The sequence below is a fragment of the Nanorana parkeri genome, unplaced genomic scaffold (assembly GCF_000935625.1).
Source record: "Nanorana parkeri isolate BGI_ZX_2015 unplaced genomic scaffold, ASM93562v1 scaffold401, whole genome shotgun sequence".
Taxonomy (NCBI): Eukaryota; Metazoa; Chordata; class Amphibia; order Anura; family Dicroglossidae; genus Nanorana; species Nanorana parkeri.
The window spans coordinates 98,215-115,607 of record NW_017306669.1 but is presented as its reverse complement, the minus strand read 5'-3'; the positions used below and the strand labels follow the sequence as shown (position 1 = coordinate 115,607).

The following is a 17,393-nucleotide window of genomic DNA, read 5'->3' as shown; positions in this document are numbered from 1 at the left end:
TTTTTTCAAACAGGAACATTAAAAAGGTTTAGATTCTCCCCATGGTGGTGGTGTTGGGGGGTTCCCTCCTTTCAATAATATTGTACAGTTTATGGCTCTCATAGCAGCACATGCCCAGGTCTGCCCTACAGGAACACTGGGGGTGATATACTTCAGAAGTCTGCAGCAGAATACAGCCGATGAGGACTATCTGGGGAATCAAATATTCAAACTCATCTATCACCCCCAGTGTTCCTATAGGGCAGACCTGGGCATTTTATGGCCCGCATGCTATATCTGGCCCTTTGCCTTTGCCTCCCTGGCCAACGGCCCGGACATGGGCTGAATGCTGACCTGCGCTCGTTGCTGAGTGACTTACTTTGAATCGTGGGCCCTTGATTGTTGGCGGGCAGCGGCGAGTCAGGAAGCTCACGGGGAAGAGAAGAGAGCGGGGAAGAGAGGTGCAGAGGCATGTCCTCAGCGTGCGCGGCTTGAGCGGCGTGGGCGTGGCGTGCGGCTTGTGTGTGGAGCCACGAACAGGTAATTAAATTGATAGCCGACTAATCGACAATGGAAAACGTTGACAACGTTTTCCATCATTGATTTTAATCTACTGAATCGAATAGTTGTTACAGCTCTACTTCTGAGACTCAGCACAGCCCTCCTGAGACTCCGGACAGTCCTCCTGAGACCCCATACAGCATTCCTGAGACTCCGCACAGCCATCCTGAGACCCTGGAGACATTAGGCCACCACCCTGGAGCTTCATATTATTCTGCGTTGCTATATAATGTATTCCTGAGATTTGTTCTCTATAGCTGGTGGTATTATGCATTGCTGTATAATATATTGCTATATGGTGGGTCTCCATGGTGGGTCAGTGGCTTTAGACCAGCTTCTGTTCTCCCTTCTTTTGGTGCGGCAGCACCCCTCCTGAACCACCATGAAGTTTAGGCCTGAAATCACTCAAGTCTCTCCTCCATGACAGATTAGAAGGGGCAATGCCTTGAAAATTGAAACAATTTTTACCAAAATTACCAAAGCAGCACTGGAGAATTAGGTGATTTGAAGGTGGATCAGGAGGGGAAAACATAGGCAAGGGAACAGTTTGTCTAGAGCATTGAACTATGGATTGATTTGTGGGGGCGCTAATGAAAGACTTTCCCCCGGGCGCCTATTTTTTTACCCAAATAGAGCTTTCTTTTGGTGCTATTTGATCGCCGCTGGTTTTTATTTCATTTTTTTATATAAATGAAAAAAGAAAAAAAATTGTGCGAAATAAATATTTTTAACTTTTTGTTATACAAAATATTAAATAAAATCAAATTTCTTCATAAAATTAGGCCAAAATGTATTCTGCTAAATATTTTTTGTATGTGTATACTAAGTGGTTTGTGTGAATTGGTACCAATTAGAAGTCTTTTGAAAACATGGTTTTTATCCATATGGTGTCAAACAACAAAATCAGTATTGCTCAGTGTGCCGCCCCAATGGGGCATAGAATATGAGATGCATAGCCTCAGTTAATATTAGCATTGTTAGTAGATAGAAGTTTATATAGAGTGTTTTCCCTATACCATTTTCTATAGTCATTCTATATTTGTTCCTATATTGCCATCTAGTGGCCTTTTGTGGTAGTGTATTTATTTTTCAATGTTGCCTTCCCTGATATCTCTGAGGTCGATGACTCAGTTCCTCTCTACGTAAGCCCCACCCTTCTTCCTGAGAACAGTACTTCCTGTGTCATGGCCACAGCTAACAGGCCACATGAAACTAGGACACATGTACTCTACATAGTACGCTAGAAAAGGCATCATTTTTTGACGGCACAATACTATAACCATTCAACTGCTGTTCCATCCATCTGCTGTAACCTTGATGTTCAGAATAAAGCACCCTTTTGAATGAATCGGTATTGGTGAGTTCAGCTATCTGACAAGGATTGTCAGCAGTGAGTATATCTGCTTATACAGGCCAGGCATGGAGGTCTCAGCAAGGGATGTATCGCTATCACAACAATCGGAGTCAGAATACTCAGGGTAAAGGATTAGTTTAGGAATTATATGGCCGGTATATTTTTTTCAAACCTTGGTGTGTCTGCTAGATAAAATCTTATAATTTGAGGAAGCTGAACCCCCCCCAGGAAAAAAAATTATCTACGGCCCTGCAGAAGCTCTATGCTCTTTATTGCTTGTGTTATATTCCTTTGCACTCTTTCCAGTCCCAATGCATCATTTTCATTAACTGTCTATGCTTCATTAAATGCATGAAATTATCTTGCTATCTTAAGCATTTTTAGACTGTCAATGTGGCAGCATCCATATTTCTCTCAGGCAAAGTTTACATTAGCACTGATACACCTTAACAGCTCTCTCTATTCACCAGTTGTATACTAGCATGCATTTTTTCTTTTTGTCTGTGTTTAAAAAAAAATGCTGTATTTTCTTGGTGTTGTAAAGCCTTCTACAAGGCCAAATACAATAAATTGGAAAACATGATTATTTTTGGAGTTATAAAATGTTAGTATTTCATAACATCAGTAGGGGTTATTCTGGTAGTATGGATACCATAGCACATATGTTTTATGTGAGTATTCTAATACAGCCACATTCCAGTCTCATAAGGTATCATAAAAACGCTTCTAGGTCTCCTACTTACAAGAATGTAAGCTTGTGGAAATGTTATGTTTTGTGAAAGATTTGTATTTATGTAACCTGAAATTCCCATTGTCCCTTCCATTTTGTATACCTTATATAAATATGTAAGGATTTCAAACATTTGCAAAAATGTATAATTTACTCAAAGGAGCTGTGTCTGCCTGTTAATAACTGGTAAATTACCTTATTCCTCTTTGTTCAGAACTTGAAGTTATGAAAAATTGATGTAAAACAAGTGGCTCAGGGATAATGGCACAACAATCACAGTCCCTCACCCCTCCACCCCCTTTCCAGTCCATAGGGTGACTTAACATTATTCAAAGGAGATTGGGTAGAAACAAGCTGGTATAAGTAGGTTCATGGCAGAAATAAACATAATGCATGTGCTTGCTGTACTCTGTATCAGTGGCGTAACCAGAGTTACGGTCGCCCGGGGCAGCCTAAAATGTTGCGGCCCCCCCCAGCGCCATTCGACCCCAATGAGCGGCCGCATAGTTTGCCCGCTTAATTGTTTTTGCCACTATTTTGGCAGGGCCGTCTTTAATATAAATTATTTACTTATTATTTTTTAATAATAATTATTAGTGATTTAATTATTAAATGTTATTAGTTATTTAGTTGATTCTTAAATATTGATTATTTCATTCATTATTAAGCATTACTAATTATTTAATTACATTTTTAATGTTGTGCTGTCCTGATCCAGACATTTTAATGTATACAGTTAGGGAGCTGGCATGTTTTTTCACTTTTTTAAGCAAAATCACTAATTCTGGCCATCTTCAGAGCAGCTCTCAGGGAGTGGAGGCATGTCATCTCCTACATTTTAAGCATGAAGATCTCTGGACTGGTAGCATAGAGGTCATTGTAATATATGTAAATATATTCACCTCCCTCCAGTACAGACTTTACAGCCTGGAACTCCTCTTTAGGGCTTGTTCACACCGAATGCGGTGCGTTCCAGAGTGGTAGCTGCTGGAACGCACCACAATCACTCACAAAACTTCCCCTTGCGTTCTGGGGCAGGTATCGGACGCGTGGCAAAACTTTGCCTGCATTCCGTTCCACTGAAAAAGCAAAAAATGCTTTTTCAGTGGAACGGCTCATCTCCTCACCATCTTGACCATTCTCACCATCCTTCCTCACCTCCTCACCACCCTAGCCATCCTCATCTTCTCACCACTCACGGCCGAGGGCCCCAGTCTCCTCCGCAGCAGCCGGGTCTCGTCCTCCACCTACACTGCTGAGCCCCTCGCCCCCATTACTGGGCCCCCCTCTGCCCCAGGCCCCATAGCGACCGCGTGGGTTGCTATGGTGGTAGTTACGCCACTGGATGTAATCACTCCCTATGTATGGTCTCTCCCTATAGCAGCTCATACAAAATACTAATTTTAAACCCACAAAAACACATACCCCTACCTCACACACACACACACCCCTACCTAAAACACACACACCCCATCCCTCCCCCTTACCTCCAGAGTATGATGAGGTGCAGGGACATCTCACAAATGCTCCTGTGCAGTCCACACACTGAATGGGATGACTTACTGTGAGCACATGGCATGTACTGCCAGCGTGCACAGCATACAACAGGGGGCGGGGACAGCTCACATATTGCTCCTCCTACACTCACACTGTCTGGGAGCACTTAGTATAAGGCATACAGTACAACAGGTGACAGATACGGTCAGCAATCGCACCAGAGAACGGGGGGGCGGAGCTCAGCTATCATAGCCTGATTATCCGCAGGGACATGATTTTTCAGCTCAACACCTCCCAACGGTTCCTTGTACTGCCTACACTTGCGCTGCTTCCATACCCCTGCCCGGCTGCAGTGAAATACAGACTTCATGGCTGAATTATGTTTCCTGGCCGGCAGGCGCCCCCCCCCCAACTCTGCGCCCGTGGCAGCCACATCGTCTGACCCCCGGTTGTTACGCCACTGCTCTGTATGCTACTAATAAAAAGTCACAATAAGGGGATGGATGTAATAAAGGTTTACACCCTATGGTTACATAACTGTGTGGTTGGTCTTCTTGGAAAAGAGACATAAATTTTGCAAGACTTTTTGCAAGACATTATTTTTTTCTTGGATATTTCATAATATAACAACATGAGTCCTTGTGATGTTTTACATTTATTTTGTTGCCTTATCCCCTAATTTATTATTTTGACACATTTTTAAACAAAGACCTAAAATAATTCAGATGAGGAATTTTACTTATGTCCTAAACTATTAATAACATATGTAGCTCTTGAAATATACTGTATAACTCTTGAAATTGACCAAGGATAGCTTATATAGAGTAGAGCTGCAGCTAACGATTATTTTCAAAATCGATTAGTTAGCCGATTATTAAGTTCAATTAATCGATTAATCAGATAAACAATAAAATAAATGTAAAAAAATGGCTCCAGTGATGGGACTACTAGTTTGTATTGAGATTGTAGTCCATCACAGGAGCAAGCTTGGAGCAGTGAAGGTAAAAAAGTGAAAAGTGTGGTGTGCAATATAGTGAAATGGAAAGTGTAAAATTATGCAGCAATCAATGCAGAATGGCACCGGCTATAGAGGACTACAAATCCCAGCAATAGTACAATATACAGCGCAATGCAGAATATCACCAGCTATAGAGGAGCACAACAAATCCCAGCAATAGTACATCATTATAGCTGGCAGTATTCTGCATTGCGCTGTATAATGTACTGTTGCTGGGTTTTGTAGTCCTCTATAGCCAGTGGTGTTCGGCATTGCACCACTGTATAATGTATTATTGCTGGGATTTGTTGTGCTCCTCTATAGCTGGTGGAATTCTGCATGGCGCTGTGCAGAATATCACCAACTATAGAGGAGTACAACAAATCCCAGCAATACATGATACACACAGTGTATCATGTATTGCTGGGTTTTGCATTCCTATGTATAATATACAGCACAATGTACCATCAGCTATAGAGGAATACAAATCCCAGCAATACATTATAGAGCACCATGTGTGGGAAAGTGCAGGCTTACCTGAGCAGTCTTCCAGCAACTTGCTTCTGAGATCGGGCCTGTCTATCAGTGGCTGTCATCCCCCCACACCTGCTCCTCCTTACTACATCTCCCCGCGTCCCTGTGCCGATCGTGGATGTGGGCGGGCGGTGAGTGTGAGGTGGGAAGAAGGTGCGGCGTGTAGAACGTGGATGCGGGCAGGTCTGGCAGCGTTGAGCGTGAGTTGGGGAGGAGGTGCGGTGCGCAGCGTGTGTGGAGCCGTGAACAGGGCCAACTGATCGGAAGCCGATTAATCGATTATTGAAAAAGTTGACAACTTTTTCAATAATCGATTATAATCGATTATGTCGATTAGTTGTTGCAGCCCTAATATAGAGTGACTCAACCTGTGAAGACATACAGACTAAAGTTGGTTTGCCTGTTATACCAGCTGTGGAAAATATCAGCTTAACAATGTCGGCTCTAAAAAAAAAAAGTTACATTGCAAGAGATCGGTAAAAGACAATAACCTGTAATAATCAGTTCTTTTCAGATAGCTATTGCCCTGCAGCCTTAATAAAAAAAACAACCTCAAATATAGCAACTTTTATGAGCAAGGGAACTGGTCAAGTTAGGTAGCTTTTAAGAAGAGCAAAATAATAACCAAAACTTCCTCTGTGAAGAGGATGCCATAAAAGAACCCAGTTGTAGCTAAACTCTAGCAATGACAGTTTACAACATTTTATGTGGAAACCTACAACACAAATTAAATACTGAGGTATAATGATACATGATTAGCAATTAAAATTAGAAGGTAGTGGATCAGTAGTGCTTTACAAAACTATAATCACTATTCAGGTTGTAAATCTGGAGAACAGCTGTAAAAATTAAGAGGGTTATTCACAAAGGAGCAGAAAGATTAAGCTAATCCTTTGGCTCGCTTCAGCTGCGGGAAGCCCTCGGTTCAGCCGAACCGAAGGGCTGCTGTATGAACTATTCACAATAGCCCAAGAGCAGCCGAAGCACTCAGCCAACCTGAACGCATATGCAGCCTAAGTTCTCGTTCACACCTAGGCGTATTGCATATGCGCGTCTGTTGCGCCTTTTTTTACCTACTTTTTTTTAGGCTACTTGGCTGTATCCCAATGGAAACGCGCAACAAAACGGCCCAAAGTAGTACCTGTACCTTTTCAGGCGTGGGCCGTTTTGTAGTGCGTTAGGGACGGGCGGAAATACGCCAAGGTGGGAACGAGACCATTGAATACAATGGGATTTATATTTTTGAGCGTTTTGTAGAGCGTTCGTCGAGCGTAGAACGCGCTACAAAACGTTCAGGTGTGAACGAGGGCTGACACTGCCGACGGAGGGAGAACGGTCTGCCAAAGTAAAACGTTCTCCCTGCAAAATATAAACAAAAATATATTTATACAAAACAGGGCTGGGTCCCCCTCCCAAACCATACCAGACCCTTTAACACGAGTTAAAAAAAAAACCTTTAGGTCTGGTACGAATTCTAAGGGGGAACTCCACCACCCAATAATGGGAAAAAAGTTGTGTCTTCCCTAAAATTCCCAACCAGACCCTTAATCCAAGCACTGGCCTGGCAGAGCAGGAAAGGAAATTCACAAGGAGGGGCTGCATCTGGGTGCCCTCTTTATGTAAGGGGTACCCCAATGCAAATAAGCCCTTCTGCCCGCAGACCCCCACAACCCCCGGGCCAGTGTTGTGGGGAAGAGGTCCTTTTCCGTTTTGGGGAAGAGGCCCTTGTCCCCATCAGCATGGGAGCTGAGCACCAAGGGCATGTGACCTGGTATGATGGGGGGGGGGAAGGGGGGAGGGAGGTCGCTCATCTCCCCCCTTTCCTGGCTTTTTTCCATTATTGGGTGGTGGGGTTCCCCCTTACAATTTCTACCAGACCTAAAGGGCCTGGTATGACTTTTGGTGGGAATCCCATGCATTCTGGTATTGTTTGGGAGGGGGTGCCGCACAGCATTTTCTTTTTTTTGTTTGCATGTAATTTTTTTCTATTCTGTTCGCTACCTCTGAGGAAGCGAACAGAATGACCATGCCGAATTCCGCATGGCAGCATTCGGCTATTCACTTTCTGCTGTTCAACCCCATGAGAATAGGGGTGAACAGCAGGGACTGAAATGTCAAACGCTTGCCAGATGTTGGATTGCCTGAGGCGAACGTGTTCTTCACTTCGGTTCAGCCGAATGCGTTGAGGCTGTTTGGCTGAACCGAAGGGAGTTTAAGCCAGCCGATGTATGGCTGAAAACAGCGGTACACAGCTAAAGTGAATAGCTGAACAGGGTTCAGCTCCCTTCACTTCGGCTCGGTTATTCACTCAGCTGCTTTCGGCAGCTGAGTGAATAACCCCATAAGAGTTTGGATTTCCCAGAGGGCACTAAATGAACAGGTAAATGTCTGGGTGCTCACCAACAAATAAATATCCATACAAATCCAATATAGGTATAGAGGCACTAATGGGTCTTGCAGCGCAAATAAGTGAAAATAACAGAATTTTTTTGTCAATGTTTCCATGGAGCTCAGTCAGGTTTTTCTCAAGACTTGATAAAGATAGAAAGAGGGAATATATGTAAAATTATTTATTGTGAATTTAAAAAACAAACACAGTTGGTCAGAAAGTCTTGAATTGCATGCTCACCTGCTGGATATAGTTTACAAATTTGCACATGAATTCACCAAATATCCATCCAGGAAGGGGGTACAAGGCAGCAGTGATGGGTACACAGCACACAAGAAATATTATATCTGTGGTGGCCAAGTTAGCTGTGGAGACAAGACAAGTCTTTTAACCGTTACATTTAACAAAGGCTTAAAGTGACATTAAACCCTCAGATTTTGTAACATAAACCAATACTGTAATGTGTGCCTTACTGTAATCCATGGTAGTTTCCCTTCTCTTTGCTGCTCTTCCTTTTAAACAAAACAGAAGTTCTGCCCAGCATGAGAAGAGATATGGATTTAAAAGGAAGAGCAGCAAAGAGAAGGGAAACTACCATGGATTACAGTAAGGCACACATTACAGTATTGTTTTATGTTAAAAAATCTGAGGGTTTAATGTCACTGTAAGCTTTCAATGACATATTGTTTGCAAAAGAAAATTGTCAAAGATATTTAATCACTATTAAAGGTCTGCCCACTCTGTTCTCTTGTCAACATGTTCCTTGTCAGCATACAGTCATGTGAAAAAGTAAGTACACCCATGGAAATTATTGATCAGGCAAATATTAGATCTTTATTTAAATAGTGCCTACAGATAAAGGTGGTATACTAGAACAAATGACACATATAGTTGACATGCTGTATTAATTTTAGGGCTGGTAATGATTAAACTTTTTGTGTTCGATTAATCTAATTTTTTTTAAATCGATGAATTGATTAATTTCGATTAATTATAATGCACATACAGATCCAACTACATTGGCCTATACACATAAAGAACAGCAATGAAGTAATACAATTAACTAGGATCACACTAATTCAGCATTTTATTAATCTCACGTGGGGCAACTCAGAATAATAACGTGCTGGATTAGTGTGATCCTAGTTCATTGTATGACTTCATTGCTGTGCTGTATGTGTATAGGCCAATGCCTTGGCTGGCGCTCGTGCAGAGAGTTTCAAAAAAAAAATTCGTCGATCAAAAACATTTTAATGGATCAAAAAGATTAACGCTTAATCGAGAAATTAATCGTTAATTTGCACAGCCCTAATTAATTTACAACAATAATGCAGATTTGTGTTGAAGTTTAACTGAGAATGAGTTGTTTAACATGGTAGCATGTTAGCAAATCCACCAAGGAATGGCTCAAAAGAAATAGAAGGTGATGGACATCCCTAGTCAAAGCACCAATTTGATTTCCATTGAAATTTTGCAGGTGGATTTTGAAATGGGCAGTTCATGCAAAAAAACTACAAACATCCTGCAGCTAAAAAATGTTTGCATGGAGAAGTATTGGAACATTTCTCTTAGCCCAAGATTGGTGGTTGATTATACAAAATGCCTACAAGAACACTTCTCTGCTAATGGGGCAATACCAACTGTTGGTGCCAAGGATTTAATTTATTTTTTCAACAATACACCATTACATCTATTGATGTTTTTATTGAATACATAATTGAAAAAAGTAAATCGGCAGAATGTTTATACACTGGCCCCTAAGCTTTTTCATGACTTGGGGAACTGACTTGGGGAACTGTTGCCTATCAAAATTAAACTCCACCAAAACCTTTTGGATGGGCATCAGTGAGCTGATTTTTACTCCAGCTTCTTGTATCTTACTTAGACTCCTGTGTTTTCTCCACAGTAGTCTGTGTGCTTTTCCTTCTTCAAAAGCTATCATAAAGCATCCCAGCTACTTCATTATTATATATTATGGAAAATTAATTGCGGTTCTTACTGCCATTATTTGGTTTTGTAATGGATGCCTCAGTTAAATGTAGCTGGAAATCAAGTATAGATATTTTACCAATGGATTTCAAGAGGGATAAAAGGAGCCAGCTTTTGACCCAACATGCTGCTAACAATACATAACTGAAATATTAGTTCAGGGGGAAGTGATCTTTATAAAATTCTCGATGAGTTTCTTCTGTCACAGAATCGACAGGGATATGGGAAATATTACAGCAAGATAAATACACACACACACGCACACACACGTTGAACTGGATGGACCTTGGTTTTTATTCAACCTTACATACTACTATGTTATTAAAATTACTGAGCAATATAAAGAGAGAGAGAGTAAACATTCTGTTTTTTTTATTGTCAAACACATCCACCAAAAACTGTTTGAATAACTAAGTTGATATCCAGTTTTAGTGGATTTGCCTCTGGAATAAATCTACTAAAGATACTATATAAGCGCAATGGATATACAGGCTGGTATGTATATTGCAAAAGGTCTGTGAGCACATAAGTGACCTGTTATTTTAATATGGCAAATTCTAAAAAGAATTTAAAAGTAAATTCAAAAATTGTCTATCTTTCCCATAAAGAGGGAAAATTGAGAAAGTATACTGTGTGCACCATCAACCATTCTTGCAGGACTCCTTTACATAGGCATCACTAGACACAGGAGATCTGTCAAAACAACTTTCTCTGTTGTATGCTAGCAGCCCCAGGAAGAGTGATATTCAGCCTGACATTACACATTTCACATACCACAACAGCAATGTAATGTGGCACTGACAACCAATGTAAAGGGAGCAAGGAGGCACATATCACTGACTGTTAACATAAGTGAGCTCTCAGAAATGACTACTGCACTCAGGAAGCCATGTTGTACATTATATATTACTGACCACTGCACTCTATATGTTATGTTCTGCATCCTATCTTCATGTTTCATCACCCTGACCAAAGTGTCTCAACAGTTTCTGATTTCTAAGTTGTCTACGTTTGATTCCAAAGTAGTAGTAAATGTTTTAAAGACATTATTTTATAACCCTTTTACCTATTATGGTGTAAAACCCTCCATCAGTCATCGGGCTCACTAGTCTCCTTTGTGAGCCCCTCCACCGCAAATCACACTCATTATTATAGTTATTAGGTTAAGATTACAAAAAGTGTGTTTGTATATATCAAGAAAGTGTTGCCCACAAAAGAGAGTATTCTGTAGTCTGTGCTCCTATGTGCTATAAGAACAGCTTGAAGCCTAACACATTGGAAGTATATGTGCAGGCCAATCTAGTTTACACAGACAGACTGACAAGCCAGACTGATGCCTGAGAGTTGGACATTGTGAAGAGGCAGAGGAAATCCTGGTGTGAACAGACCAGTGTATCTAAAACTGATAAAAGTGGAGCTCCTTTTGTTTGGAGTCTACTGATCTCTGCTGAAAATAAGTTTTCGGGGGGCGTGGCGAGCTGCCGACCAAGATGGCCGCTGGTTGAGTGAGCTCCGCTCCACCGATCCCCTGGAAAGCAGACAAAAGCCTCCATAAGCCTACCTGACCGACCATCCAGCCACCGGAACCCCGGACACAACACTCGTCCACACGTGGAGCGTGATGCGGAGATCCAGGAGGCAGAAGGAGCCGCGATTCACACGCAGCCGACGGGGACCCAAGATGGCGGACGTGTCTCAGCACGAGGAACCGCGGGCCTCTCCGGCTCCCACACCTGAGGTATTTGATTCCTCCTCCCTCGATAGCATGCCCCTGACCCCAGCAGACGACCCAGTGAGTGTCAGGGACATGGCCTTATTGGATAAATTCCGCACGATGCTGCAAACAGAGCTAACTCTGGCAACTGTCAAGCTGGCTGCAGTGTTATCGTCTGAAATTAAAGAGATAGGCACCTGCACAGATCTTCTAGAAACCAAGATGGACAATGTGATTACGATTGTGGAATCTCAAGAGAGGGAATTTGATTCAATCTCTGAGCAGCTGGGGGTCGCACTAGGGCCCTGGCACAAAGATGACGTGATGGTCCTCCAAGGGACATAATCATCAAGTTCACCTACTACAAGACCAAAGAGGCCATTTTGTCTGCCGCCAGAGGATACAGAGACCTAATCTTCCAGGGTCATCCGTATCAAATCTATGCTGACCTTTCCCCAACCACGCTCCAACGGCGGAGAGAGCTGAAACCCCTGCTGGAAGTGCTCCGAGCGCAAAACGTCCCGTACCGCTGGGGGTTCCCCTTTAAGGTGCTATTCAACTGGGATGGGAAACCGTTCGCAGCATCTACCCCAGACGACCTCCGCAAGATTCTCGCGGATTTATCTCTACTGCCCCCCTCACAAATGCACACCTCATCACAGAAAGAGAAGCGTCTTACAGTCCCACCGAGCCCGATCTGGGAGAGGCAACAGAAGAAGCGAACATCCCCACAGAAGAAGCAGAGAGATAACCCCCTTCCAGCAGATCCAAACTGATGATGTGAGATCCACCTGGTTCCAGTTTTTCTTATCGACTCCCCCATAAAGTTTGCCCTCCACCGAGTTGGCCACTGGGCCGTCAACCTATAAGTTACTGAGGGAGAAGCGGGTGCCTGAGGTTGTTTATTGATGCTGTCGATGCCCCTGCCCTTGCCACCTGGGCGAGTACCCGTTGTGCTCCCACATGGCCGGGGTACCATGATGCCGCCTCCCTTGGATGCCCACGCGCTCACTCTGGTCCTTGCGTGCTGAAGCACCTGTTTACTTTTTAGACTCCGTTGATGTCTGATGTTAATGCATTTGGGATTTGTAGTTGTAAATAGCTTTATTCAGGTAGTCATGACTGACAAGATATCGCTTTCCATGGGGATCGGTAGTAACACCCCTCCGCATGGCAAGCAATGGGACGGATAGTTCCGATCCCGTTACCTGCGAGGCCGATCCTCACGGACGGCTGCTACTGTTGTACCTTATGGTTCATCCGTTTTTTGTTTTAACCTGTGTTTTGTCTTACCCTAAAGGTTTTCTTCCCCTCCCTCCCCTACATCTCTCTTGGATCAACATCCTACCCATCACATCGGGCTATCCCGCTGGACCATGCGGACTACCCTATCTACCCCTACTGTGGTGTGCGGCTGAAATCTCAAGCATCGTCCCACTTATCCTCCTCTAATGGCTAGTAAGTTTGTATTGATTTCACACAACGTTCAGGGGCTCAATTCACCTTCCAAACGGCATAAGGCTTTCTCATACTACTCCTCCTGCCATGCGGATGTCATCTGCCTGCAGGAGACCAGATTCCCCACGACATCCTGCCCACACTACCTCCATAAAAACTATCCCCAGTTCTATCATTCTACTTTCACTGAAAAAAAGAGAGGGGTACTAGTGGCCTTTAGGAAAACCTTTCCCTTTCTTTGCCACAAGCAAATAGTTGACCCTACCGGTCGCTATATCCTCCTACTAGGCACTCTCTTTGATGAGGCGGTTACCTTTGTCACATACTATACTCCGAACACGCACCAAATCAAATTCCTCTCGCACCTATTTCAAACAGTCCAACACCATACTAAAGGCTTGCTATTTTTAGCGGGAGATACTAACATGGTAATACTCCCCCATATGGATAAAACCAATAAGGTAAATGCCCCAACCCCAGTATCGGCACCCCCTATAAACAATCCTTCCCTGGCAACCCTTCTAAACAATCATGGTTTAGTGGATGTGTGGAGAGAAATGAACCCCAACACTAAAGATTACACTTACTTTTCTAATCCCCACCAAATCTTTTGCAGAATTGATCACATTTTCACAACCCAACGCTTTTTGTCCCACTTCATATCGGCCACCATAAAGGCAATCCCATGGTCAGACCATGCCCCCAACGTCATACAATTTCGTCTGGAAGGCGGCACTCATGGCCGGGGGCACTGGAGAATAAATGACTCCCTATTGTCCACTATAGACAACATGTTCCACATTGAAACTTGCGCTAGACAATATTTTGAACTTAACGAGGACTCAGTCCAGTCCCCTGTAACCCTGTGGGAGGCGCACAAAGTTACAATGCGAGGGCATCTAATAGAGCTTGCCTCCCGCCGCAAGAAAGAAAGACTGCACAAGATAGCCAAACTACAGTCTGAGCTGGGAGTACTGGACCAGGCCCTTAAAGACAGGTTCGAACGCACGCTCCTGACCCGACTAAATACGGTCAAAGCTGAGCTGAACCTATTGCTGGACCAACAATCCGATAAGACACTAAGATGGGCTAAGCATAAATTCTACTCTAGAGCTAATAAACCAGGCTCTCTATTAGCCAATAAGTTAAACACTTTGCCGAACCGGTTTACTCCCATCAGACTACGGAAATCTTGTGGTAGTATTACAGCAAACCCTGACAAAATATTAATGTCCTTTCAACATGATTTGAAAACGCTATACGCCAATTCGAGATCATTCCGACCAGAGCAAGCGGACGATCTCTTGCAAGATGCTACCCTCCCACCGATCTTACAGGCCGATTTGGACCTCCTCAACTCTGATATTAAAATGGAAGAAGTTCTAACCGCTATCAAACACCTCAAACCATCTAAAGCGCCAGGCCCCGATGGATACTCCGCTTTGTATTATAAGAAACTTGCACCACTGTTAGCCCCTAAGTTAGCCCGGATGTTTAACTCCCTTAAAACTGGCTCAAACTTACATCCATCGTCCCTTCTGGCGTATGTATCGATGATCCCCAAACCCGATAAAGACCATCTAAACCCCAAGAACTACAGACCCATCTCGTTGCTAAACATTGATATTAAAATTCTAACAAAAATACTGGCCACTCGTATTAATCTCATCCTCCCTTATATCATCCATAGAGACCAGGTGGGATTCATTCCCGGTAGGCAAGCGGGGGACAACGTTCGGAAAATAATACACCTGGTTCATGTACTACAATCCCGAAACATTCCAGGCTTCCTACTATCCCTAGACCTGCAGAGGGCTTTTGATTCCATCTCATGGGAATACTTACAGTACATTCTACGCCGCTGGGGTTTTGGAGACTCGTTCCTAACTTGGTTGCAGGTTCTTTACTCCACACCCAAAGCCCAAATTAAATACCTAGGGCGCCTGTCACAAGAATTCCCGATCGAGAGGGGCACCCGACAGGGATGTCCCCTATCTCCGGCCCTTTTCGCACTAGCAATTGAGCCCCTAGCGATTCTTCTTCGTGGAAACCCCAACATTAGAGGCATCGAACTAGCGGGGGTCGAATATAAGGCAAGCCTCTTCGCCGATGACGTTATGCTTACCCTGACTCAGCCGCATACCACAGTACCCAACCTTTTAAACCTTTTACGAACATTCTCCACCATAACTGGACTCACAGTAAACTGGGGTAAGTCCGCTGCATTGAACGTGACGCTCCCTGGACATTTATATGACCATCTTTGTACCAATTTTACATTCGAATGGGCTAAGTCCCATATCAACTACCTGGGGGTAAAAATTACTTCCACATACAACACTCTATACGCTGCAAACTATGTCCCCCTATTTAGAGACCTAAAGAAAATGCTGACATCCTGGCTCCCTCATAAACTTTCCTGGCTGGGTAAAGTGTCGGCAGTTAAGATGACCATACTGCCGAAACTTCTTTACCTTTTCAGAACGCTTCCGGTCGCCATCCCCTCCTTCGCCTTACGTTCAATGCAGCGGAGCATCCTCCACTTCACATGGCACCCTCTTAGGGCCAGGGTGGCACGCTCCACCCTATACAAACACAAGAGAGATGGAGGGGTAGGCTTACCCAATATACAACTGTACTACCAGGCGTCCCAACTTCTGCCTTTGATTTCCCTACACCAACAACAATCCCCCCCTCTCTGGCTTATGCTGGAAATCCCTAACTGCTCACCGGTGCCACTATCAGCATTGCCCTGGATACCAACTATTAACAGACCTAAAACCCTGAGTCCACTGATGATACATTCACTTAAGGTGTGGGATTCCATTAAATATTCTGCCAACCTACTCTCCCCATATTTTCCACTCCTGCCTTTGGTGTCCCAGCCCCTATTTCCACCAGGAATGGACAACCCCAGAGCATTCCAGTGGTGGACGGACAATGGCTTTAAAATAGTATACGACATGGCACGATCCCCTACCATACCCTCTTGGCAATACCTGAGGGAACGTAAACAGATACCAATGTCTGAACACTTTCGATACCTCCAGCTCCACCACTGGACCTCTGCCTTAATAAAAAGAAGGGAGCCTGGTGGTATACTCACCTGTTTTGAGCATATTTGCCTGCACGCTCCAGGGGGCCCGGGCCTGGTGTCGGTTCTGTACTCCCAGTTGAATAGACTACCTAGCTATATCACTCACTCTTATGTTCACAGCTGGGGGAGGGAGTTGCGGCAGGAGTGGCCCCTGGAGACGTGGAGACGGATGTGGAAGAGTATTGCCAAATGCTCCCGTAATGTTACCAACGCCGAAGTGGCATATAAAGTGGTTATGAAGTGGTACATGGTCCCGACTAGACTCGCCCATATATATCCTGACTCATCAGGAGATTGCTACCGGGGTTGCAGGGCAGCTGGAGATATGATTCATATTTGGTGGCGATGCCCTATTGCTACCCGATTTTGGATCAGAATCTATAGACTACTCACCGCCTTGTTCCACAAGCATATACCTAGAAATCTTCAACACGCGCTTTTCCACTTGCCCATCCCAGAACTGCATAACTCGCAACGGGCGCTATCGCATTTTATTTTTCTTGCAGCCAAACTTACCCTGGCGGGCAACTGGAAAAAGCAACAGATCACATATATGGAGTTCACTCGTAGGTTAGATAACATAATGCTGAATGAAAGGCTGACTAGTATCCTGGAGGACTCACAAACCAAGTTCTTACTCATATGGGAACCTTGGATCCTCCACCAACATCCCAATATGGATCCAACTAGCTTCCGAGGTATATAACCACGCACAAGGATGTGGGACCGGGAGGGATAATGGGAATAGGGAGAAATGGTCCAGTAGGGTAAGAACTGTCCGGGGGTCCGACAAGGAGTTACCCGTTAGATCAAAAATGAACACTGATGCTGATGTTGATACTTCCCCTCCCCCAACCCCCCCTGCTCTACCCTACCCTGTCTTCCCCCTTCCCTTCTTCGTTGATTGCCTTATCCTGACTCTCCATAACACCTCTGACTACGTCATCCCTTAGGCACTGACATCCAGTTAGCCTTAACCGACCAGGTACTCAGAGGTTGGGAAGCTATGAGGAGTGGGAATGTGAGTCACACCTGACAACCATCCTATATGACGACTTTTGTATGTTTACTACTCACCCCCATGAGATTGTCCC

At 44.0% G+C, this 17,393-nt stretch overlaps 1 protein-coding gene across 1 annotated transcript in view; it reads right to left on the bottom strand.

The window, feature by feature from the left end:
- Window positions 1-11,603, bottom strand: part of KISS1R (KISS1 receptor) — a 52,541-nt gene extending 40,938 nt beyond the window's left edge. The window contains exons 1-2 of the mRNA XM_018559511.1: window positions 11,592-11,603; window positions 8,282-8,425 (exon numbers count right to left, since the gene is read on the bottom strand). Coding sequence (XP_018415013.1) covers window positions 8,282-8,425; window positions 11,592-11,603 — 156 coding nt within the window. The remainder of the gene's footprint in view (window positions 1-8,281; window positions 8,426-11,591) is intronic.
- Window positions 11,604-17,393: the final 5,790 nt, after the last annotated feature.